At 37.5% G+C, this 26,362-nt stretch overlaps 2 protein-coding genes and 1 long non-coding RNA gene across 6 annotated transcripts; 1 reads left to right on the top strand and 2 right to left on the bottom strand.

Annotated features, from left to right (window-relative positions):
* The first annotated feature begins 2,669 nt into the window (after positions 1-2,669).
* On the top strand, positions 2,670-5,223 carry LOC103695902 (probable WRKY transcription factor 41). Its single transcript, XM_008777349.3, has 3 exons — positions 2,670-3,819; positions 3,932-4,060; positions 4,325-5,223. Exons 1-3 carry the CDS (start codon positions 3,506-3,508, stop codon positions 4,956-4,958), a joined length of 1,077 nt encoding a protein of 358 aa, XP_008775571.1. The 5' UTR covers positions 2,670-3,505; the 3' UTR covers positions 4,959-5,223.
* LOC103695901 lies at positions 4,178-7,607 on the bottom strand. 3 transcript variants are annotated; one of them, XR_003383211.2, is made up of 3 exons: positions 7,270-7,607; positions 5,661-7,187; positions 4,178-5,054 (listed from the first exon to the last, which is right to left on the bottom strand). It is a non-coding gene; the product is annotated as an uncharacterized LOC103695901 (long non-coding RNA). The 3 variants fall into 3 exon arrangements; XR_602319.4 differs by having other exon boundaries at positions 5,661-6,496; positions 6,679-7,598; XR_602318.4 differs by having other exon boundaries at positions 5,661-7,599.
* A 941-nt stretch (positions 7,608-8,548) lies between these two features.
* Positions 8,549-23,305, bottom strand: LOC103695903 (protein SEH1). 2 transcript variants are annotated; one of them, XM_008777351.4, is made up of 8 exons: positions 23,049-23,305; positions 19,074-19,185; positions 17,712-17,812; positions 15,367-15,444; positions 13,606-13,761; positions 11,985-12,097; positions 10,177-10,303; positions 8,549-9,122 (listed from the first exon to the last, which is right to left on the bottom strand). In XM_008777351.4, the coding sequence occupies exons 1-8, from the start codon at positions 23,199-23,201 to the stop codon at positions 9,060-9,062; spliced, it is 903 nt and encodes a 300-aa protein (XP_008775573.2). In that variant the 5' UTR covers positions 23,202-23,305; the 3' UTR covers positions 8,549-9,059. The 2 variants fall into 2 exon arrangements, with proteins under 2 accessions (XP_008775573.2, XP_008775572.2); XM_008777350.4 differs by having other exon boundaries at positions 8,549-9,059; positions 23,049-23,301.
* Positions 23,306-26,362: the final 3,057 nt, after the last annotated feature.

The raw sequence follows: 26,362 nt of genomic DNA, 5'->3' as shown, positions 1-26,362 counted from the left end.
GATGTTCCAATTAGCCAAACGCACTGTGCACTGACCAAATCAAGACCGTATCTACTAGAAACACTTTTTTCTACAGAGCTTGTGACGCGGACTGTCCGCGGCAAGGCACATCTTATGCTGACAAAGAGCTTCCTACGCGGACTATGGGCACCAAGATTTTGCCTTCTAGCTTCCTCTTCCAGAAGTGCACCAAATGATAAGAGGCAATTGAACACAAGACTCAGAACTTTGAATGGTCGTCAGATGCTGCTCCTCCCTTTCCACCGTTGTTTTTTCCCCGGTCAGGAGGATGACTTGGTCAATTACTCCCATCTCCATGATTGATGCTTCGTGAAAGTATAAACGACATACTCGCAACCGCGTGAGAAATTGCTCACCGCGCGGCATTGCATCCAGTGTTCAATTGGAGATCTCTTTCGTGCCACGTGAATACTCTTTTTCAATCGTCCTCACGTTCGAGTTAGTAACAATTATGTGGTGCCTGCATGGGAGTTTCTTCGGCGTGGGTCGTGGGAGGGCAAGAAAATGTCAGTAAAAGTAGTCTCAATCGTGTGCATTTTGGAGGTCCGGATTGTACCTTTCGCATTCCTTCATGGTTGGATCGTGCGCATCCATCATTGGATCATCCGCCGATCGCCTTGACATCTGTGCAGATAGCTAAATGATAGAGTTCCGAGCGCTTTGAGATATGCATGGTGGTTGATCTAATAGTAGATTCATGCGAGGGAAGGTGCAAAAGATAAGACCCGATCCCTCTTTTCAAGGGGAGGAATGGTTCAATCTGCTGACTTGTTCAATATTCTATTGGCAATTGATATGAGACTTGCAAGTTACCCTGCGTGGTGGTTTAACTCATGTCTTTATGTGTTTCTCCAACATGAGTGGCTTGACACATCAGCTCAAATTGTTGGTTGATGTTTGCTATTGGATAATATGTAAAGGTCAAGGAACATAGCCTTGGAGTTTTCATATTTATAATTGCTATATTTCATGAAATGCTATGTTCAATATTGAATTGACTGAAGCATCAAAATAGTACTGGTTGGATTGTTGATGCTTAGCCGATTGGATAAGACAATTTTAACCCTATTATCTCGAAAATATTGTAAGGTTCGATATTTTGTATGGCAAATTTTACATGTCCAACAGATACGAAAAATGTATTTACAATAGAAAATTTAGTCCATTGCCAAATTAAATTGATCAGTCTCAATCAACTAGTATTAAATAACTATTGGGACTTGTTCCCCAATTTTGATTTTCATGTTTTAATGATGGATGATCGAATGTATAGAAATTGTCTGCTATTAACTAGAACAAATTTAAGCTTGGGTTTTTTCCTTTTTTCAGGGGTGGGGCCGTGGGGGTGTTGGGGCAATTGTGCCAATTTTGTCCAACATAAACTAAGGTTCCATAACAAGGGTATGAATGTAATAAATAGTTTCAATACTGTCAAAAAGATGAATTTTTTTAGTTGGACTAGATCTATCGCTATGCTCGTGGACCCATCCAACTACGAACCAACACACACAAAACGCACATGTATCGCTCCATTTTCTCTCGTCTCTACTTTCTCGTATTTGCATATGTTGGTTCATGGTAAGACTGGCCGCCAAGTTGGTGAACGTGGTCCATCCAATAATCTCTCCTCAAAATCAATGTCTAAGGTTTCATTGAAAGAACCAAGCTCAAATTTTGACAGTCAAACACAAATAAGATAATAAGAAAAAAAAATACTTTTGGAAGAGCATATACTAACAAAGCTAATTATGGGCTGAACCTGGGAACAACAAAATATCAAATTTTAAATAAGCCTAACCGAAAGCCTAAATAAAAATGAATATATTTTAAACTTGAGGCCCAACCAACGATTAGCCCTATCCACCAACATATCACCAAAATGACATGTCCAATGCGAATAGTATATTTTCTAAAAGATTCAAAGAGATGGGGGGGCAAAGGATCAATCATAAGAAAAGAGATCATGATCAATGTAAATTTATCCTATTGATTAACATGTGGCATATCCATAATTTTATTTTTATTTTTATTTTTTGGTTAAAGATAGGAGGGGAGGAGAGGGGCAGAACCTCAACCGCGTAGCGGCCCCTACTGACCCCTTCTTCCATCAGAGAATGTTTGATGTGGATCGCAAGTTTCCGTGTGCCCTCCCCAACCCGCGGAAAATCCTACCACGTATGAGGTTGTCACTCCGGCATCACCTCAGTACTGATGGAAGGAAAGCATATCTATACTTTTGAACACCACCAAGAACGACAATGTCCAAGTGGACCCTCTTCAAATAGAAAATTCTCATTTCTGAGGGAAACCGCGTCCCTTTATTCCCCATCAATCAAGAGAGACACCCATCACTGGCGAGTTCACCCCCCTCCCCCGGTTCTGGCATCTCTTGCCGCATGTGTGGTTGTGCTTGTGAATCTCCAACCTCTCCCAAGCGTAAGCAGAGGGGCATATTGTGATGTCACTATCCTCTCTTTTTTATCTCTCTCTCTCTCTCTCTCTCCTCTGCGGGTCAGTAGGTTGGAAGATTCTTCTTGGTCAGTTCGAAGCACCTTCCCTCTGTGACCTGCCCTTTATCGCCACTCGTCTATGACTAGAAGAACTGGAGACAAGACAGGAAGGGAGGAAATGGTCAGCAGTGGGCTCTCTCTAATCTCTTATCTAATCCCCCATTGCCACTATGACCAAAGACCGGTCTTTGGGAGACAAGGAATAGAAAACAGAGCGAGGAGCACGCTTTTCTAAGTCAAGCCCCCCTCTAATTTACGAGCGAGCCAAAGCCTTCCATCCGAACGCGTTATCTCCCGCTCACTTCCGCGTTTATAAGCCACGCCCTTGGTTCATTCGCCTCCCCATCACTCTACCAGCAAACGCTCCTTCCTCTCTGCTTCTCTTGCCTACTAACTCAAATTAAAAACAGGGGAAGTTTTGAGATTCCCCATCGAGGTTCTCTTCTTAAGAGAGCGCGGTTGATGGTAATACTCCTAGTGGATCCAAACAACGCCATCTGTTGTTGCTCTGGATTTCTTTTCTCCTATAACCACTGCCAAAGATAGCTTCTTTTTGGTTTGAACACCATTCCTCTGCTTTCCATACTTCCTGGTTCTATTTTTTTTCTAGCTTTATCTAATACCTTTTCCACTTATTTTATCCAAATTTTGCTTCTTTCTAGTTTCGAAAGTACTCTTATTACTACTTATTAGTGTATCTGTGCAATTTTCTACTATTCTCCTCCCAATTCAGCTGGCTCCTGCACTACCACTGCTCTTCTTGTGCAGTAATCTTCACTCGCATCCAATATAAATACGATCCTTTAGTCATATTATTTTAAGACTAGGTACACGAGGAAGACGTTACTTCATAGCCATTGCTTTACTCTAATTCAGAACATAATTCCAATCTCCCACGCATTTGCTCTGCGTTCTTTGCCTGGTGCCTTTTTGTACTCCCAGTGTTTCTTCTTCAGCACTTACTAGAGGCCAGAATGGAGAATGGAGCAGGGAGTGATCGAAGTCTGCTAGTTGCTGAACTGACTCAAATTCGGGAGCTAGCGAGGCAAATGGAGGCGCATCTCGATCAGCCCTGTCCGATCGAATTCTGCAAACCTTTAGCAGAAAAGATACTGTCTTCCATTGACAAGTCCATTTGTATGGCCAAAAAGAGTGATTCAGAGGGCCAGCAGCAGCAGCAGCAGCTTGCCGGCACTGATTCCCCACGCTCTGCCACCGAGAGCCCGCACAGCGAGAATTCCAATCAAGCCTTCAGGGATTATGACCGCAAAGAGATGTCCAAGAAGAGGTACAAAGAAATTCCCCTGCTTCTTATCCAGATAGATTGAGATTTAAGGCTTGAAATCAGAACTATAAGCCAGCCTCGCTAACATGGCTTCCCCATTCTGTGCAAACTGTAGGAAGACACTGCCAAGGTGGACAAGCCAGATCAAGGTGTGCCCAGGGGAAGGAGTTGAAGGGCCTTTGGACGATGGCCATAGCTGGAGGAAATATGGGCAGAAAGATATACTTGGAGCCACATATCCAAGGTTAATAAATAATGATACTTATCTAATTATTTTCCACCTCTTAAGTCCCAAACTCTTATCCTTTTCATAAAAAAATACTACTACTGTTTCAGCATGCCTCAATCAATGACATGTAGCTAAGGATAAATGCAAAAATACAAGTATATTCGCATTTCATGCTATAAAACAGGAGAGAAAAGTATTTACAATCATGGGCTATATTGATGGCCAGTCTTAAACATCCTTCCCTTCCCTCTAACCAGACATTGTTGCACCTCTTTGCAGAGGCTACTACAGATGCACACATCGCAACACTCAGGGCTGCCTAGCAACAAAACAAGTGCAGAGATCCGATGAGAACCCGTCGGTCTTTGATGTCACCTACCATGGGACTCACACATGCCACCAGAGGTCCCAATCAGTCCCAAAATCAGCATCCCGGGAACGAGAGCTGAAACAAAACAAACCTAATTCCCAGGAGCATTCCCAGCAGCAGCAGGACCAAAACCTGCTTCTAACCTTCCAAAGAGACCTCAAAGTAATAACCCAAGGCTTGGGCTCGGAAGCTCAGGACAAGAGCTCTTTATCCTTCTCCTTCCCCTCCACTCCAGTCAGTGGCGTAAAGGCTGAGGACCTTTTCTTTTCCTCCCCTTCAGCACTGGATAATGGTTTCACGGGCAGCTTCTCTCCATCATTCCTCTCGCAAACATCAGCGTCCAACTATTTCTCAGTATCCCCTTGCAGAATGAGTTACCATGGTGGGGGGTTCAATCTTCAGACAGCCGAGTCCGACCTCATTGAAATAATGTCTGCTGCAACCTCAGACACAAATTCTCCTCTGATGGACTTGGATTTCATGCTTGAACCAGTGGAGTTCGATCCAAAATTTCAACTTGATGTTTCCAGCTTCTTCTCATAAGGCTCCAAGAGAGAATACAATGGACATAGGTTATTAGATACGTCCTTAGCCTGAAATCCTGGCTACCAAAGGAGGAAGTGCCAGAAGTAGCTCAGCCTGCAGTAAGTCACCTCCATCAGGGGCCAAGTGATTTTATTTTCTGGCTAATGTAGTAGAAATAGAAGAACTCTTTCTTTCTGTCTCTCTTTTTTGGATTCTGTAGCTGTGGCTGTTATTACTTTAATTAATGAAGATCAATAAAGCTCCTTTGATCATAAATTCAGCATGAATTCTTTTTGATACTGCTTAGCCAACTTTTTATGGTTGCTCTGTTTCCCTCTTCAGTCTGCTCGGAAGAGATGCTAAATATTGGCAACCCTAATGTAGTTAAAGGTTTTAAAAAAAAAAAATTCTCCGAATGCTTAGACCCTTAATTTTACCTGAATTCCTTTCCAAATATAAACTTCCACTGATTCTGTACTAATTCATAGGCTTTATGTTACAATAATAAAATGATAGAGAGGAGGAGAAGGTTTAAGACATGAGGCAAAACTGCGGAGTTTTAGTTTGCTCAACATGAGCAGATCTCAAGGTCCTATTTAGAATCAGACAGCATTCTTCTATAGACTTTCTTGTTCTGAATGACCACAAGTTATGTGCATTAAGTATATACATAATGCAAATCAACAATTGCTAGGTGATAAACTACGAGCAATACTATACCTTGCTAAAGTAGAGACATCATCAGAGAGTCTGCTGACTGGATCACAATCTTTACCATTGAAAAACCTGCAACAACTGAATAACACTCAAAGGAAGTGTGTTATTCCTAATAAAATTCTCTTCAGACACAAAATTGGTGTTATATGGGGGGTTGCATTTCATGCTCTGAATCTTTAATAGGATTACCAAAACCATCGCCAGAAAGGTTTGTCACACATTTACATGGAACTGAAACTATAATTTACAGTGAATCATTTATGCAAATCAAAGGCAAAAGATTGTCGGAATATGGATAAAAGATCACTTAAGAAGTTCCGTTATGTACTTTATACATGTTCAGTTTATTGGAGGTCATTGCTGCTTTCCTTCATTATGCATGCACAAAACACGCGGAGCTTTCTAGTAATGCAATAATAAAACAAATCAGCCAATTAATGACAATTTCACTAACTAAATTGTTAAGGAGGTATGACGCAAGCTTAAAAAAAATTACCGGTCTGCTCGCTTGCAAGGATTATATTCAGACACTTTACATTTCATAAAGTTCTGTGGTGCTGCAGACATGTAGTCACGTCATGTAACAAATGGCTTACCTGCAATATTTTGGCCTAACCCAGCTGAAATCAAAGTAAAGAAATAAGAAGAGAAAGATAACTACTTGTTCTCAGCTCTAAGGTCCCAAAATTCAGCAGAACCAATTCTGAGAACCTCAAAGTACTTTCTGCATCTATTTCAGTCTAATGCAGACCATATAGAATCTCCACATTCTATGAATCATCAAAATAGCACATGGATATATTTGTTTGCAGTCGCGTGATTCGTATGAAGCTCAAAATCTGGGGAAAGAAAGAAATTGTTTTTCATTGTTGAGATGTCATTAGTTCACGAGCATTTCCATGACAGCAGGTGGCAAGCCATGCCAAGAGATCAATCAAGCAAGAAAGCACGGTTATATTGATTCCATATAAAACAGGGGAAGAGCAAAAAAAACAAGAGATGGGCAGATGAAGAGACATACTTGTGGACCCAACAAAAGCGAGCAAGAAATAGAACCCGAAGAGGGTAAGTTTTGGCGCGGTCTAGGATCCGGCGATGAAGTACAAGAACCCTAGGTGGGGAAAGAGGGAGGCAGCGAAGGCCACGCTCTGGCAATCAACGTTCGGTGCCCAGGGATGATGACATTTTTGCCCCGTTAGAAGAGCTCCTCCTCTTGCTGCTGTTGAAGCCGCCGGGGGTCTTGTGGTTGGAGGACTTAAGAGAGGTGGGAGTCCCGTGAAAGCGTCGGAGGTGGAAGGGGTTTGCTGTGGAAGAAGAGCAGCTGGACGCGGCTGGCGATCACTCTGGCTTTGGGTGCGGGAATCAGGCGGGGCTGACGCGCCTTTCTAGGACGCAGCTGCCTGCGGTCGCAGGCGGGATGATGTAATAAATGGATAGGTGTAGAAGGCAGTAGATAAGGCGTGGACCTTTTTCTCATTAATAATAATAGCACATCAAAATGGGACTTGAAATAGTTGATATGCTGTCATGCTGACATTGACAATGAGATGTCCCATGTAAGTATCTATTTAATTCACAAGAAAAAACATTTTGGGGTGGCTATCATGCGCACATGGTGCACCAAATATATCGGACCCATATCAATTGATTTGGCAATTCAAAAAGTAACCCTTTATCCAGCAATAAATCTCACAAGTTGCACCGGCCTCTTTTTGCCGTATGGCTAAAATTTGTTCGTGTGCAACGGCCTGTAGAAAAGCAATTGGATTACGAAAAGTTAAAGCAAATTGTAGATGAAAAATGTTTATTTTTTTCTTAAAGAGAAAAAAAGAATGGAGCAATCCAACCTTAATCCACTATGGACAAAAATCAATAAATCACCATGTATATTTTACAAGATAGACGGATGAATGCATCACTATAAAAAAAATAATTTCATACATATAAAAAATAAAAAAATAAAAATAAATTAAAAATATTTTAATATGAAGCAGCAAAAAAGTTAATATTTTTTTTAAAAGAATTAGAAAGTATAGCTCCTAACGAATAAAATGAAAGAAAAGGATTCAAGTTATCAAGCCCAATTAGATTGGGTTAAAAGTTTAATTGAGTTTGATATACAATGACGAGTTGCCTAGAGTTGTGTCACTTGTCATAGCATAAAGAAGTAAATAAACCATTGATATAACAACTCTTGTCCACAATAGAAAATATATCTTGTAATCGCAATCTTAGAGAGAAAACAAAGTAAGAAAAAATTGGACTTAGAGAAACTACTAATGCAATGGTTACATTACCCACTAAATTTGCCTTACCAGCATCCGTATCCATTTAAAATTTTGCTATCTAAATCCTTTCCAAACCCAATTAAAAATTAAAAAAAAAAACCTCAAACCCATCCTATCAAACAAATGATAAATCCATCAGATGCCCAATTAATCAAAGTTATTCGGATCAAGTATCCAACCTGAAATTACAAAAAATGGATAATAATATTAACTAAAAATGGATATAAATATCTTGGCAACAATCTAAATATAAATAAATTTTCAAGCTATACATATATATATATATTGGATTCGAGGCAAATTTCAAACCCATTCCAAATCGTAATGTATTTTAAATTTAAATCCCGCAAGGCCCAATGAAGTCCATTGTTTTTTCTTTTATTTTTTGTGCTTTTTTCTTCTTTTTTGTGAGAAGAAGATGGCAAGGCCCAATAAGTACCCTCACAAAAGAAATCAAGAGCGATTTGCTAGGCTTTAATCCAGATGTCTGGCACTGTCAGAAACGGACTTTATAATTAACCCTTATAGGATTTTGTTAAATAAATTCTATAGGGTTTGGAATGGATCGAATATCTAAAAAATTCTGCTCTGGTTGAATTATGGTAATTTATAAAACAACGATTTGCACAAATATGAAGCCTGGCATCCAGAAGCTTCAAGAACCTGTTATACGCACTATGTTTCATCTCCCACATGGCAACATTTCGAAAACTCAAGCAACTGATTTGTGTTTTTTCCCCTTTCTTTTGACAAGAGAAAGTAACCCAAAATTTAAATGAAACATACCTTCCGCTACTAAGTTACATCGGCACATCACCTCTCGGAAGAATGGGGTTTAGATGCAAGTGATACATAGGACCATACAGTTGCGACCATTATGCAAGAAGGCTGCAGCTTTTCTATCTTAATCAAAGTAGGCGACGTTCGAGAGAAATAAAGTACAGCAAGACAGCGAATAGCCTGACTGGTCTTCCTATTGCTGCATCCCGTTGCATTCAAGAGCTGCCTGTTCATGCCATACACCATTTAAATTACACTGCCATAGCCTAACCATGCCATCAGCTCCTGTCGATGCTAACGTCATACCACTCATATCCCACTCCAATTGCCATACCTACAATGGAAACCACAAAAAAAGAAAATAGACAGATAGATTATCCCACTCCAATTGCCATACCTACAATGGAAACCAAAAAAAAAAAAATGGAGCATGTGTTATACACACACACACAAACAGATAGATAGATAGATAGACAGACAGACAGAGAGAATGTTCATGTACATCAGCATCATGGTATCAATAGAACATAAAACAGTGTCTCAAGATATGAAAGATTGAAATTTAATGAACTCTAAAAGGTACAGAAACACTTAGCGAAGGTAAAAAGAGGCAAATTGAGTAGAGATTGGTGGTATTAATAACTTGCAAGAGTATGAACAAGATATTCTGTGCAGCAACTAACGCCAATAAAGAAAGGTTGGGATTTTAGAGTACATGTTTGCACAAGAGAAAGGTATACATGAAAACGTTAGTGCTAGAAGACGGAGATGGCTTTCACATGAGGAGAGAGTTAAGAGCATGAAGTCAAGAAGTCCATACATAAGTTGCAGCATCCAGACTACCAATCATATAACAGAGGCAGCTTTGGCAGGGATGCAGAGAAAAAAACAGCTAAGTACAAAAATAATGAAAAAGTTTACCTTCCTGGCATATACAGTTAGGGGAAAAAATTGTTAAGAGAACACAGGTTGAAATTATTTGAAGGTGCCGCTTAGGCAAATTTTTAAACCACCGCCAGTAAGTTAAAGATTGGGGAGAAAGAACCTATGCATATAATCAATATACCAATAAAATGTATTTAGCGAGTGATGAGGAGAATCAGGGATATTGGATGCACATATCATCCATGTAAAAAGACATGAGGAAACTAGCATACTGGCCATGGAGGTTCTAGCAGCAAAGGCTTACCGAGTCAACTTCAGGCAACTACATTCACAGATCCACAAATTAATGGTATCTAATAATGGGAAGACCCTCTGGTGCATTTTATGTGCAAACAATATAATGTTAATCATGAGAAACAGAAAGGCTGAACAACCAACTGATGGAAGTAAAATAAGGATAAAATATTGGTCAAACCATCATGCCGTGTGCAGCTTTAGTGGTTTCTAGAAAGGATTCAACATTCTCAAATAATGTAAGATCATTCTAAAAGTGAACATTTTCATACCTCGCCGTCATGGCCAGATAGTAAGGCAACCTTCTCCTTTGAGAGTCTCCCATCAGACTCAGGATTCAATCCTACATGCCATATTGCAATCCCCTTGCAAGTTGCAACAGCTATAACTTCGTAAGGTCTACAAGACATTCATAATCTCTCATCAACAAATGGGTCAACAATTTATTGCAGCTATAAAACTGAGAGACAATGTGCACTCAAGAACAGGAATGTGGTAATAAAGTGAAAGAGCAGAAAAAATGTCCTGGAGAAAATTTTGGTGAATAAAAACATCTAAGTTGGTAAAATGCAATCCAATTTGAGCATAGTTGGGTTCAATCCATGAATGGGAAAACTGGATTTCACAAATTCTTGCTTAGGTCTCTTAACTTGGAATATGGAACTTCCTAAGTAGAAGCATGAATATTTTGACCCATATAATACCACAGATAACATCACGTTTGTAGCTACAAAGAATTGTCTTCATATTAGACTGTCAAAATAATGTAACTCGTGTACAATAACCATTTCTCAGTTCAATTCACATTGGTATTATGTGCAAAGCTATGTAGCATGATTCACTGTCAAAATAATATTAATGATGCTAGAGGGATTGATCCTTTATCATTTCCTTTTCAGGGTTTGTTGAGGATGAGTTAGAAAACATAGAGATAAATCATGACAAATGAACTAAATTAGTTTAACATGCTAAGAATTAGTGACTGCAGGGAGTTTCTCCTGTGATACTGAATTTCAGTTAACAACTCGCGATATTTGTGTACTTCAAGCATACAAATATTCTCACTGCAACATTTTCTAGTTATTATAATAGGTAAGTCAAAACTATGCATTTTCAAAGTCTTCAGTCATTATTGATGACAACGATTTGCATTTAAGTGGTTATCTTTAGTATCTTTGCCCCGCCCAAGAAAGAAGGATAAGCATGTGCAGATTAATTTAAGGTGTTGGTCCCTTGAAATTTAATAAGATGGATACAACGACACAGCTATCTTCAGCAAGAACAGATGATGGCATTGGTGCATGTTAAGCTTCTGGGTTATTTAGTACAGTGGACATAAGGACATCAGTAGGAGGGCAATGGTGACAACATAATGGTTGTTTCTAATGTCCTTTCACAAACATAAAAACCAAATTATTATCTATGCAGCACTATAGGCAATACAAGGATTAAAAAACTGATCTGTGCCAACTCTGCTGGACTGGTGCCAAAACAAGACATGCATGTCTGCCATCGTACCTTGGAGTATCATAGGGTATCAAACATGTTGGCCCTGTCACCTTGTATCGAGACATGCTGGTCACTCTGTAATGAGCGCCTTTGTGTGTTTGTGAGTGCTTCTCATGGCATCACATATGCCATGAAGCCATTCACCAGCACATCCACCAACACTAGCATTTAAATCCTTGTAATCACTTATAAACCTGACAGAAATAACTTGGCACTACATGAAAAAACAATAAAACATAACAACCTCCTCAGCATTATAACACATTTTCTAATATTCAAACCTTAAATTACGAGACAAACAAAATATCCTATTCATTGCTTCTCCATTTAATAAGGAATGTCCTATTAAAGATGTAAAAATCAATAAAACAGAGCTAATCTGCAAGGTTGCCAATCTAGCCAGTGTCATATGGCTATGAAATATTCTCGATATTGGCAAAAGAAAATCAGAAGAAAAATATTAATTGACATGCATGTATATAAATTTGATTATCTGCCATAATCAAAATTTTGAGCCAATCCTGTAACAAGAACATATGCAGGCTATATCAGCTTGCTTGTGAAGATGTACCTGCCAATGTTAGGAGCCCAAGCTACAGCATGTACCCTATCGCCCTTGTCACCTGGTAAAGCCAGCTCTGCAACTGGCAGCCAACGCTGATGAGCCTCTTCAAACTCCCAAATCTGTTTGAAGTTACAATGCATGAGAGGAAGCACATTTCCATTTTATGAGCAACTTACTCATACAGCGTGTAAATAGATACTTTAATAAGAAAATTAACATTAGAGAGAAATGGTGCTCACGCACAGGCAGAGAAGAAGCTTGTAATCATGGTTAACTTATCAACCTAAAAGAGTAATCATTAGTTCATAGATTTTCAAAAAAAAAAAAAAATCATATTAAGATTTCAAAACTTTATTCAATGAAAGCATCTTCCTGCGAATGGATATCTGTTACCACCCAATACAACAATAATTTGAAAGACCTGGTTGGTAAATAAGCAGATATATTATTGTAATGACTGTAGTGACATTTATAAAAACAACACACCAAGCAACTAGACAAACACGTAGATGCAAATGCACACAAAGCCACATGTGCATATATGTGAACACCGTTATGCATGCATACATCATCACGGGGACATGCAGCAAGCTGACATACTATAATAATTGACAAAGTTTTTCACATCTCCTTATGTTTAGCTTTATGAATATTTCTTTATAATTTATTCCTATCATGAAATAAATTCTTGATCAACACAAGCTTCTTCAAATCCATTGTCAACAAAACGAAGCAATAGATGAATATGCATATAATTATAATCAAACCCATTAAGCTTTGATCCCGTTATATGGGGCCAACTTAGTAAGTGCTGAGTACTTATATATTACTTGTTACATCCAAAATCATCACAGGGTTTTCCGTATCCAAACACCTCTGCTAATTAGGGCCTTTTCACATTTTTTTTTCTTTTAACTATACATGTTTCCACCAATGAAGAGTTGAAATTTATTAGCGGACAGCCTCCATAGTTCTTCACCCATGTCAAAAAGTATAAAATCAAAAAATGCATCATAAGTAATCACATGCTCTCTTATAGGCACTTTCACGCAATTTCATCCACCTCTATGCATAATTATATATAAGGGAACAGACTTCAGCATGGCCAACAAAAGCATGCAGTGCATGTGTGCATGAACTCTTAAAACACAACCTATATAATAATTTAGTCACCCATCCAAAGCATTGATGCATCATAAGTAATCATGTGCTCTCTTATAGGCACTTTCATGCATTTCATCTAGCTCTATGCATAATCATATATAATGGAACACATTTCAGCATGTCCAACAAAAGAATGCTTTGCTGCATGTGTGCATAAACATTTAATATACCGCCCATATAATAATTTAGTCACCCATCCAACGCATTAAACCAATCTACAAGCCATTTTGCTGGACAAGCAAGAGTTATATATTCGTAGTAGCTAACTCAGTTGGGACCATTATTATCAAAAGAACAAATAACAAAGAGTTGCATTGACTGGTCACTCACAATCATCAGATAGTGAATAAATCATTATGACCTACAATATATTGAAAAAGCAGCCAATGATCCAAGCTATCCTAATAAATTAAAAATCCAACTGCACATCCACGCAGAAAGTGCATGCTACCATTCCACAAACCTTAGAGGAATTGAATTGAGGCAGATCTGAATTAAATCCCAGGACGAAACTTGACTGCTGGCTTTCACCCCTGCGTGGATTCCATGCAATGGATACGTTCGCACACGATGGCTTTCCAAATCTTGAAACTGAATCAATCACATTCTGAAACTCTGCCTGCCAGCAAAAGAATTGCAGGGTAAACATTACTCAGTTCCTCAAAAAGAAGAACAGATACCACCAAAAAAAAATCAGCTATAATTATTTATGACACTATTTTAACAAATATTTCCAGTACTGTAAGTGTGACCAGTGAAATGCATTGAAATACTTGTCAATCAAAAAGTTATATAATTGAGGCAAATCTATGTGCCCAGCAATTCCAAATTTTCCTCCCTGAAAATGAAGCCATTAGCCAAAATTGCTATAAATACTGTAGGCTTCAACAAAGAATGCACAATGAAAGACACCAGCTTATGTATCATCAAAGATAATGAAGACAATTTTTCACTGATAGATAAACTTATAGCCAGTGTTTCAAATTCTTTTTTAGGAGAGTTACTGTTTCAAAATTCAAGCAGCCATTTGAATGCTGGCTAAGCAACATTTCAGGTGTATGATGCAAGAGGGGAAATTAATTTAAATATATATAAATATAATTAAAGAGAAAGTGATTAAAAATGAAAGAAATCTTCAAGGAAGGATGATTATTGCAGTTTGTGCTTGAATGATATGTTGAATAAGTAATAGAGAATATCAAAGAATACAGACTATGCATATGATCAGGCAACTGTGAACATGGAACAAATGTGTCAGAGAGAGATTAGGTTCTCTTGATGAACAAAGAGATAGATATGCAAATGTTGGAAGAGTGAGACAAACATAAGGTAGTGGTTATAAATGTAAAAAACAAGGAGCCAGGAAACCATAGGCAAAGGAAAAACTTGAAAGGGGTGAATTCAACCTTTAGAAATAAATTGTTGCTGACTAAAATTAGAATTAGAAAATTATGCCATTATGAACACCGGATTTGATGACAGATCTTCATCTAGAAATATTTCAGGAGATTTTAAGGTACTCAATATGTGCATAATACCTGGTTCTAGAATGTTGAGATTCAAAATGTAACTGAAGGAAAGAAGTTCCTTTCAGGGGCATGCACATAATCTTAGAAATTAATTTCAAAAGAAAAACCTAAAATAGAAGATATGAAACCTAAGGAGAGAGCACCAATTAATTGATAAAACCAAATCCCGGCTTATAATCTATTGCCTTGTACTGAATTGGCAAAGTAGTATGGCTTTCTAGATTCCTTCATGATTCCCTCAATCAAGTTTTACCCAGCTGAGTAAGACAAACTGTACGGTACTATACTACCCACCTTGCAGCCACACTCATGACCTCAGCATGACTTCATGGAGAGCATATCTTGTGTAACTAATATAACTCTTGATGTAATGATTTAAAAGAAATATCTTGTTCTTTAAATTGTTCAGAGAAGGATGGTAAAATCACTTCTTACATTTCTCATGACTCACAAAGAATGTGAGATCATGACCATATTTGTGGCAATAACAAGCAACAGCAACTGAGGTCTTTTTTTATCACTTTTCAACCCATTGTGTTGTGAAAATCTCTATTTTCACCTGTTACCCATTTTGACTTCTGTAGTCACCATGGAACCACATAGCAACAGCATGCTATGTTAACCTTTAATGTTAGTATATTTTCATGTATTTATTGTTTTTCATTTTAAGTGAATAGAATGAAGAATAGATAAACCTGAAGTTGCCACTTGTTTAATTCCAAAGGGTCCAAGAGCTCATACACCTTCACATGTCCATCTGAATATGCTGCAACCTACATAAGATCACCTATAAATTAGTAATAATATCAGAGAGAATTGCAGCCTTAGAATAAGCCCAGATTCAGAAGCTTTTATATAAAAGTGAACAACAATTAAAGACAACTATGATTCAGTACAAACATAAATAACAAGCTTTATATCACCTATTTAGGTCTCTTATAGGCCATCCAGTGTAACATTTACAAACCCAGAGATCAATCCTGCATTATAGAATGCCAAAAGGGGAATATTTCACTTTAAGCAAATAGCTCTGCAAACCACTATCAATCATTCTTATATACAGTAATTGAGTATCGTAATTAAATTTTGTGACCATCATATCATGCTATACATAACCAAGAAGACTCGTCCCAACCTTTTTCAGAGTGTTTATGGATCCTTGTTCTCCGCTTATTCCTGTTAGCGTTTATATCCTTGGTCGAGCATTCTTCAATTGATGGTAGCAACTTCCATCCATGCACAAGTCTCTGGTCTTCCCCACTTCCACGACCCTTCAACACAAAATTCAAATCACTCCTCATTGTTACCACCTCAGAATTTCTATTGCATGTGTACATATAGGCTAACCACATTCCCTCTTCAAGAGGTGCAACTCCGTTGTTTTCTACATTAAGTCCTTTTTAAACCTATAGTCCTAACATTACCATGTATTCTCATCATTGTGGTAATAATCTTATGTGCATGGGCCAATTTTTCCACTAATATTTGAAACCATATAGCACTACAAGCCTTACCAAGTTATAGTTTTCTCAAAGAATTCTCTTAAGCTTGTATACTTTATCTGCTCAGCTCCTTTACATTAGGCATGTCTTATCAAGTCCTAGGTGAATACATTATTATAGATAGAATAAACACATTTTAGTTTGATCATCAAATTTGACTGAGTGGATTCATCTACTTGAATTGCACTCCAAGTACCATGTTTTAGTTTTCTAGTCAAGATCCATATCTTTCTATTTTATATTTAACCCTGTTTATATCCCAACGAGTAACATTATATCATTTTTTTTATTAATTAGGATGGTGGCTAGCTGCCCTACGTCTATTAACTGAACCTTTGTTGTATTTCCCTTTATAAGAAAATCAATATTCCAAATTCAGAGCATAATGAACACTCATGAGATGCACAGCCACCACCAGTCCTTTAACCTTTCAAGCTGCCGACAAATAATGGGGCTGAAAAAAGATGATCACAAATTTACCCAGCCTTGGCCCATCTTTACTAGTTTCAAATGAAAACTCACATGTTCTAGTAAACATACGATTTCAGAATCAACCAAGTTTCGTTTGGAATTAAGTAGTTCATTATATAATTATATTCGTAATAATCAAAAAAAAATTTATAATTCCAATGTTTTGCATTAATTACCCCTTTTATTTTTATTCTATGACTGTCTGAACTCAAATACAAAGTACATAGTGAAGTATTAGAATATACATAACTGAAGGGGATCACAACAAATCATGGTGAACATGCAAGGTCAAGGTGACACGAAGGGGCATGACAACCCAATTATAAGAAGACTGATGTGTTGGAGGAGATGCCTCAAGTGATTAGCTTCCTAATTTTGTTCATGTCAGAATTAGGTAACTGCAAGCCCCAGCAGTTCCTTTCTCCATACTTCCCACCACACTGTAGGAAAAAGTTAGTCATTTCTTTTGGTTTTTGTTGCGAATGCACGGGTGGTTTCCACATAAACAAGCACTCCACAAAGTAGGTTTCAAAAGTTACAGCATATCTAGCCTACATGCTTAAGTGATTTTATCAACAAATCAGCCACTAACATCACACCATGAATGTTCACGATGCAGGTTCGAGAAGATAATAGCATTTAATAGAAACATTTTCCAATAATCAGATGTCTAAGTCTAACATTACTGAGAGATTTTTTTTTTTTTTTGTGCTCAACAACGAGAAACAATTCAAATGACAGACTAAGCAATGTCACATACATCTCTTTGAATTAGATCTACTACAAGCTTGCTTGACTGCTTCATCTACTAGATTATTTGGACACACCAAACTCATAAATTAAATGAAGCTAACATTTATTATTGCAGTTTGAGATCAATTATACAAAGGTTTGAATGTGCAAAAAACAAATAGAATGAAGTTTAAATCTGTTCTTAATCAGAACTCTAATATTTTAAACTTTTTTCTAAGAAATTACAACTGCAAAGTTCTGCAAGATTACTTATTTTATCTTCACAATTCATTTGAGAAGCAAATCATAATAAACTACTTTTAACTAGAACTCACCATCTTCAAACTTGTTGAATATACGCCAAATTGAAGGTCAAGTACAATAGCATTGCTGCTTTCAAAGGTCTTGCACATCTTCCATTTAAGAGGTTGAGTATCTAACAGAAATTGAGAAATGAGCGATCAGCTACCATAGATAAAAATTTGATTTTTAATGGACTTACATTATGAAAAAAAATAAATAATCATTATTAACAATAAAAAACAAAGTTGAGTGAAAGAACAACACTAGACTTAAAAAAAGAAAAAATGATTCAAGAGAAGAATTATTATCGCCATCATCCAATTAAGTGGGTCCAGCTATGGAGAAGAACTCTAAGGCAGCAAGGCTTCATCGAAGGAAAAGGCAGGTATTATAATTGGCTACCAACTTGACATCAAACCTTTACAATCCTAGCCAAAGCAACGGGCCATAGAGTGACCCACCATGAAATCAAAATGAATAATTGCAAGAAGGAGGACTTACCTTATCGGCATAGTTTAAGCTTATAGAAGAAAAGGCAAATTCTCCAAATTATTCTATAAACTTGGAAAAAATATAGGTGAAGGTGAAAAATTATAAAGTTTGTCGTGAGTAATTGTACCAATCTCTAAGGTACAAAAGACAGTTAAACCAAAACACAGATTTGAATATATATATGAAACATTTCATAAGAGCCTAAGGCGTAAAAATCCAATTTGAGAGAAGAAGGTTTTCATATCACCTTGATAAGTAGGAGTTTCAGGAAGATACACATCCTCCATGCCCATCTAAAATCCATATATACTCATGAGCAAATACATCAACATGGTCTTTTGGCCAGTCCCCAACTCAGAAATATCTTATTGCACAGTTAGGGAAGACCTTACTTTCAGTTTAGAACTTATGCCTTAATGCCCAGTCAAGTTATTAAGATATTGTTGTAATATTCTCTTCTATATTATATTCCGGAAAGAAAAGTTGAAAAGCATGCAAGATCAAAAAGACGTTGATGATATAAAATTGCAGGCAAAGAATTTAAAAAACCAAGGAATATGACATCAAAGCAAAAATTTAATATTCAACTATGTTTACTTCCACAAGTAGGACTGCTTATCAGCCTCAAGTTTGTAAAGATCTCTATCGACTGATTTACAGGTCCAGAGTAGAAGAAGAAATCATGTGCACAGTCTAAATACTTGATATGTTCTCATGTTATCAAGCCACTAATATAATGCAATAAATGTCAACCTACGATTACAAAATAATATGGCAAGGTGAGTGTTCAAGTATCAGAAAAACAAATAAAATAACAAACAGCACACAGGGATGACCACAGGATGATAGCTCAAACTCCAAAGAAATGCTAAAAGAATATCAGCAAAGATTAAATTGCAAACCGTCTTCTACTTCCTCCCACAAAGACAATGAAGCATCAGCAGAAATGCAAGCAATAGCATCACCAAATTCTGGAGGAAGCCAAACAATATTCTTAATGCTGCTCGCATGCGCCTGTAGGAAATATAATGAAGAAAAGCATCAATTTTTGTTTGAAGGCAGCCAAACATAGGACCCATCTATAACTAATCGCCTTTGAGAGGAGGTAAGAAAACTTTATAAAGCAACCTATATTTGCATAGTTTATTGGAATTTCGGGTTTTTGCGTACATATCCTCCTAAATATTGAAATTTGCATGAATACCCTCCTAAAATTGATATTTGCATATATACCCTTATAAAATACTTATTTTGCGTGTGCACCCTTTTTTTTTCTTTTTCTTGCACATATGCCCACACCATCTAACGCCGTCAAGAAATTAACGGTTTAAAATTAAAAATAACTGAAATATCCTTAGTGGATAGATATGCAAAAAGAAACATTTAGAAGTGTATGCATGCAAATAACAACTTTGCGAGGGTATTCGTGCAATTTTATATATTTAGGAGGGTTTACATGCAAAAAAATTCCAACTTTATTTTTTTTCATTTCAACTTATTTTAACACTTGAATTTGTCTAATACCTACTCCTAAATATTTCTATAAAATTATTGCTCAAGAAAAGTATTGATTTGACAATTAGATAACAAAAAGAATTATAGAAGTTTTTTCACTAATTATGGAATTATTCTCCTTTATTCTTCTTCATTTATAACAACCATTATATCTTATTTCATCAAAACACAGCTTGTAATATTTATTATTATAGATTCATATACAAAGGCATATATTAGAATATAAAAAAGGATTAGAATCTCTTAAAGGCGCACGATAGATTGCAATGATTAAGCTTCCTTGCTATTGCTATGCTTATGGGTGGAAAAACAACATCAATCATCTCCAAGCAATATTGTTGAGAGATTTTGAACCAAGGTACGTTGAACCGGTACCGGTAGGCATACCGGTCACCTACCAGATAGGTTCGTACCGGAATCGGTCCGGTACAAACTGGTTTTCTTGTTCTTTTTCGGTTCTCGTCCGCGCGCAGATGCGGGGGCAGCACGCGAGCGAGCGCCCGCGCAAGCGTGCTACCCCGCGTGGCTGGGGAACCGCACCCGAGGTGATTCCCAGCACAGGGAATCGCGCCCGCGCGCGTGATATCGCACCGCACGCGAGTGGGAACCGCGCGAGGCCCCGCGCCCACGCGGGGCTCTTTGCCCCACGTGCGGGACGCTCTGCCTTCAGGCCACGCGCTGCACCATAGCGCGCACTGTAGTTAAAAAAAATGGTACCGATGCGAATCGGCCGGTTTGCACCGATATGGACCGGTACGAGATTGGTACGCAATCGGTACGCATGCGTATCGGCCGGTATCAGCCCGAAAATAGTTAGAATCGGTATTCACGCTGTCCAGATACCGATTCCAGGCCGAACCGATCTGTACGGACCGGTTCGGCAGACCATGCTTTGAACCCTTCAGACTTATTAACAACCTCCGCGGCCATGTGATAGAAGATCACCCCCTTACGTTGTGTACCTTAAGCCACTTGTTCTTAGAGCGTCAATTTTCTAGAAGAAGAAAAGATCTAGTGTATGGGGGCCATTTTGTCACAGTAATATTAAATCAGCCACCAGCCTACACATGAAAAATATTTCAGCTCTAAAAGATAAATATTGCAAACCTCACACACTAAAAGATAAATATTGCAAATCTCTTACATCACTTTTTTTAAATAACTTATAAAGCTAAAGGAAGGACCTGGCCATCCTCATGTAAAAAGGATACAATGAAGAGCTATCTATAGTGGAGAAGAAAATCGAGAGAATGGTTTTGATTTTGGATAAAAAAGTGAAAGAGAAGATCGAGAGAGATCGAAGAATTTGTAAAAGAAGGTAGAGATATTAATTTCCGGCGAGACTCATTAACCTATTACCTACTTCAGGGGTAAAAAAATCATAATTTAAATTAATTTTTGATTTAAATAAATATAATTTAGGCTAATCATGTCAGCTGAATTGCTATATCAAAGGTATTCGTACAAAAATAGTACGTAAATATCGATTTGGAGGGTATTCATACAAATTTCAATATTTAGAAGGGTATGAAAAAAATACAAAAAAAAAATTACGTGTATACCCTCTTAAATATATGAAATTGTATGAATACCCTCCAAATTGCTATTTGCATGTATATCCATATAAACTTTTCTTTTTGCATGTTTACCCATTAAGAGTATTTTCATCATTTCAATTTTAAACCGCTAATTTTTTAACGGCGTTAGATGACATGGGTACATACACAAAAAATTGAAAAAAAAAAGGTATACATACAAAACAAGTGTTTGGAAGGGTATTCATGCAAATATGAATATTTAAAAAGTTATATACGCAAAAAAACCCTAGAATTTTAATCACACAAACAATGTAAAAAATTAACTTATATAACTAGCTGGAAAGGATTCCTCTTCCTTCTTCACATAATAACCTCTTTCTTTTTATTTTAATTCTTAACTCAAACATGTCTTCTGTCTGCTCTATGACTGTAAAAGACAATGAAACAGAACTAATTAATACAAATAGTGGTTTTACAATTAATGTTTGCATATACTTCCAGTCATTATGGTTCACTTTGTCAAGTTGCAGCTTGAATGTTGGAGAAAAAGCAAAGGTGAACCAACTAGGATGGACTGTTTAATATTCAATTTGATAATGTGATGTTATGGCCAACCATGTGAACAAGGTTAGTTATAACTTAACAGGAAAAGTAGTTACTATAGGAGATCCTTCAAATTCATGTTTCCATATGAACACATAATCTTACAGAATGGTGTTCAAATTAAATCAAGTTGGTCTTTGAAGATTTTATTTCCAAAAAATTGACTTTCACCTTTCTACAGCTACAACATGCTAACAAATTGCAGGAATTGTCGGTGCAAAAGAGTGGGACTCTCAAAGAAACGATCCATGAAGAGAGTAAGTCAAAAAAAAAAAAAAGAAATTTGATAATTCTACTTTAGGTCAAGACTTTTGATTCCACAGGATGTGGTTTTGGTAAGTTTCATGGCACGGCCTGTGCAACCACCAACCCTTTGTAAGACCATTACAAGCTCTACACTATTGAATCCAAAGGAATACTCTCGAAATTAAGAGTAGCTAATTTAGGTTTTATTTGGATGGACGAGGGCGACACAACAACCGGTTAATGAGAATCTGTATCAAATGATTCACCAGTTTCTGCATGTTGGACGACGTGTTCAGACTGATAGTGGCCTGACGTATTGAATGTGATAAGAGCAAGATTGTAATTGGGAACAAAGCAAGCTAAAGAACATAACACCGAGTCGATAAGGTTTTTTTGAAGTTCCACGCATACTACAACAAGAGATCATAACAATCCGCAGCAAAGAAACCCTAGAAAGAAATCGAACCGGAAACTGATTTCTTTAGTTTTCTTTGAGCTCTCCACGATCAGAACAAGGTAGATGACAATAATCAGCCGAAAAAGAAACCCAAAACAAGCATTTTTCTTAAAAAGAGAAGAGGAACATTGTTGATTAGCTCTTCTTGAAGCGAATTCCGCAGATATCGGAACAGGAGAGAACACAATAATCAGCAGAAAGGAAATCCGAAAGAAAAACAAAATAAAGAATTCCACACCGATACCGTTATGTCTTCTTGACGCCGTAATCAGCGGAGAATAAACCATAAAGCACATCAAAAAGACGAACGAATTAGGTTTTCTTGCATCGAAAACCACATATATCAGAACAGGAATATCAGCGCATAAGAGAAACCCTAAAACAAGAACAAGATAAAGAATGAAGCATCGATGTGACTAGGTTTTCTTGACGCGAAATCTTCCATGATTGCAATGGAAAAGGATAAGGCGGTGCGGTTCGGAAACGCTAGGGTTCAAGGAGGGCGAGGTGGCACAGACCTTCCATTTGGAGGAACAAGAAGAGGAGGAGTCGTCCAGGGAGTCGTGGATGGAGATGGAGCCGTCGACGAAGCCGACCGCTAGCCTCTGCCCGCAGTAGTTCCAGCTGCAGCAGAGCGCGCCCTTCTCCACCGTCGCCACTTCCTTCTCCATCGTCGATGTTTGGTGTGCCGACTTCAAAGGAGGCCGCACCCCAACACCGGTCCCTGAAGCCCTGGACAGCGGTCCAATAAATTGATCATATAGATAAAGGGAGGATTTTTCGTATAACCCCTCTTCCTGTATAAATTGATCATATAGAAAAATCCTACCGCGCGCCCAGCCCCGCTGCTTAAAGCCCCGGCCAGCGGTCCAACAAGTGCCACTTTTGCGCATAACCCCTTTTATCGTATAAATTAATTACATAGAGAAATCCTTCTTAGGTCTTCCTTGTTTCATAATGAATGGCACCCATTAGCATATATATGGAATGAGTGCCAAACCGGGATTTTGTGTGCCATGATGAATTCTAGTTGGTAGGAATAAATGTTGTAGATGCTAATTATAGCAGGAAAATCAGCAAGTATATTATGTTGTTGATTTTGATCAAACTAGACTTAGTAAAGTGAAACTAAGTTATCATTAGGAGTGCAATCGAACCGAGTTGAGTTGAGTAACTAGAGGCTCGAACTCGATTCGATTCAAACATTTTGGACTCAGAAATTGATCAAGCCTTAATATTCAAGCTTGAACACGACTTGATTAAAAAAAAAGAGGCAATATTCGAGATCGACTCGACTCAACTCGAATATAAATTGAGTCATACTCAAGCTTGAATTAGAGCTTAATTTAAAAATATGGTTAAAACAAAATATAACATAATATTATAATTTAAATTATTTAATTAATAATAAATAAAAAATATAATATTATTAAAAATATATATACTCGAATAGGCTCGCAGGCTTTCAAGTGGAGTATTTTGCTTCTCAAGCTTGACTCAAAAAATTGTCCGAGCAATTTGAGCTCGGTAATAATCAAGTCGAGTCGAGATCGAGCAACTCGCGAACTCCTCAACTTATTTGTACTCTTAGTCCATGCTTTCTTATGAAAAAGTCCTTGTTTTTACTCATAGCCAGTGCAAGCCACTAAATAACCAACTACATGTTGCCATGTTAGTGCATAGCCTTGGGTGAGCACTTAAGCATAACAACAATCTTCTTTCAATTGAAAGTTTTCTTCTAATACTAAGTAACGGTGTTATTGTGTTAATTTTATTGTTACCCAATCCATTGATATGCTTGGTTTGGATTGAAATTCATAATCTACGATTACTTTTTACTTAATGCATTGGATTCACGCATAGTCACAAAAAATTTGGAATTTTTTTTAAAATCTAGAGGAAAGGAGGAGTCGACGACCGGCGCATGTGTCAGAGAGAGAAAGAAGGGAAGAAAGAGATCAGGCGAGGAGGAAGAGGTGGATGAAGAGACGAGCAAGGTGGGAAAGAGAGAGGAGTTGTTGGCAGCAATTTTGAGCAAATGGGAAGAGGAAGAGGGAGGGAGGGAGGGGAAAGAGATTAGGTTTTAAGGTTTCTTTTCGCCAACTCTATATCCATCCTTTTCATGGCCTTTTCACTTCAAAATATATTAGAATTATATTATTTAAATTAATAAATTCCAGAATGAAGTGCATGGTATAATATCTACAAATAGAATATTTAATAAAAATATTTATACTTCAGGTCCAGCTAGGATGAGTTCAAAAGTATGAGTCTAGCCCAATTTTTAATCGAGTGCAAAAATCGAAACCTAGCTCGATTTATCGGGTTTAAAATTTTAGCCTGAGCCTCCCCTAACCCTCTCTCTCTCTCTCTCTCTCTCTCTCTCTCTCTCTCTCTCTCCCCCTCTCTCTAAAATAGATAACTTCTACCTGTTTGTCCCTCTAATTCATTAGCCTGCCTGCTTCCAGCTATATATTAGTTCCCAGTGAGCAAAGTAATTGGTAATTTATACATTAGTAATATATTTTAATGTGCAAAATTTTTGTATGATGATGATACTATTCCTATCATTCTCTAGACTTTGACATGTGCGATGCATGTGCAAAGAAACATGATGGATGGCTAAAGTCTCGATCTTATTCAAGATCTATATGTTAGTCATAAATAATAACATGCTAAGATTTAGAATCACAAATAATACCGTATTCAAGTTTAAGAGATATACCTGCGGAAGACATATTGAATACGTTCCTCAATCACCTGGAATAATAGCGGCTGGATCTTCCCTTCCTTGCTCCTCACAAAAGATAGCCGTCAATGGGGCAAGCTATCAACCATATGGAGAGGAGAGGGGGACCTAGCCTATATATAGAAAACATAGAGGAGCCTTCCCATTAAAGGCTCCAAAACCCTAATTGGGTTTCCTGGCCTACATACTAAAAGTACCACAATAAATAGGACTCAATCCTATACATCCAAGGTGCACCAAAGCCCATAAAACAAAATGATCACACATCATATTGGGCTTAACCATAGTACTATTCTGAGCCATACGTCTAACCCGTTTTATAAAACAAAAATATGCAATCAGTGTAAGCCCATATTTTGAAATTATTCTAACATTCTCCCACTTGGGCGAACACGGATTGTCATATTAATTTAAAAACTTTGTTATGAAAACGACTCTCGGGTTAGACTACAAAAGTGGCCACACATATAGCTCAAATGATAATCACCTTGGATACATGATCCGGTCCAACAAGAACATCAACATTGAGCATGGAAGTCGTTACACCATTTAATCGATGTAAGACCACTCCACAGCTACAAATGCTAACATCCTTATCGACATGGATCCCCATCCTCCAACCAATGTGGTAGTATGTAGTATGAAATTAGCACCAAAATGTGATCAAAGGTGTGCTAATTCATATCGGTCCTCATAAATGCTTCAAAAGAAGCCATATGTCTCAAAAGAGACTCACATCATGTCTTTATGCATTATATCTCGAGATCAAAATGATATCATAATAAAAGACATATGTGCAATGCATGCTCAAACATAATTATAATTTCTGTGCACAAAATACAGAATTATAAATAGGAAGATAAATATTTTTATAATTGGAAGAGGCTGTACCCGAAGCATATGGGTTGCCTACGTACCCTGTAAAGGGGATCAAGCCAAAACATAATTCTTTTACATAAATAACTCCCACTAACCAAAAATATCAAAGGTTTCCACAATGCCCATATTGGCAATATGTGTCTTAAAGACTTTCGGTGCGAGTCCTTTAGTCAATGGGTCTACAATCATTGCCTCTGTATTTAT

The sequence above is a fragment of the Phoenix dactylifera genome, chromosome 4 (assembly GCF_009389715.1).
Source record: "Phoenix dactylifera cultivar Barhee BC4 chromosome 4, palm_55x_up_171113_PBpolish2nd_filt_p, whole genome shotgun sequence".
Lineage (NCBI taxonomy): Eukaryota > Viridiplantae > Streptophyta > Magnoliopsida > Arecales > Arecaceae > Phoenix > Phoenix dactylifera.
This window is presented reverse-complemented; position numbering and strand designations above follow the sequence as displayed.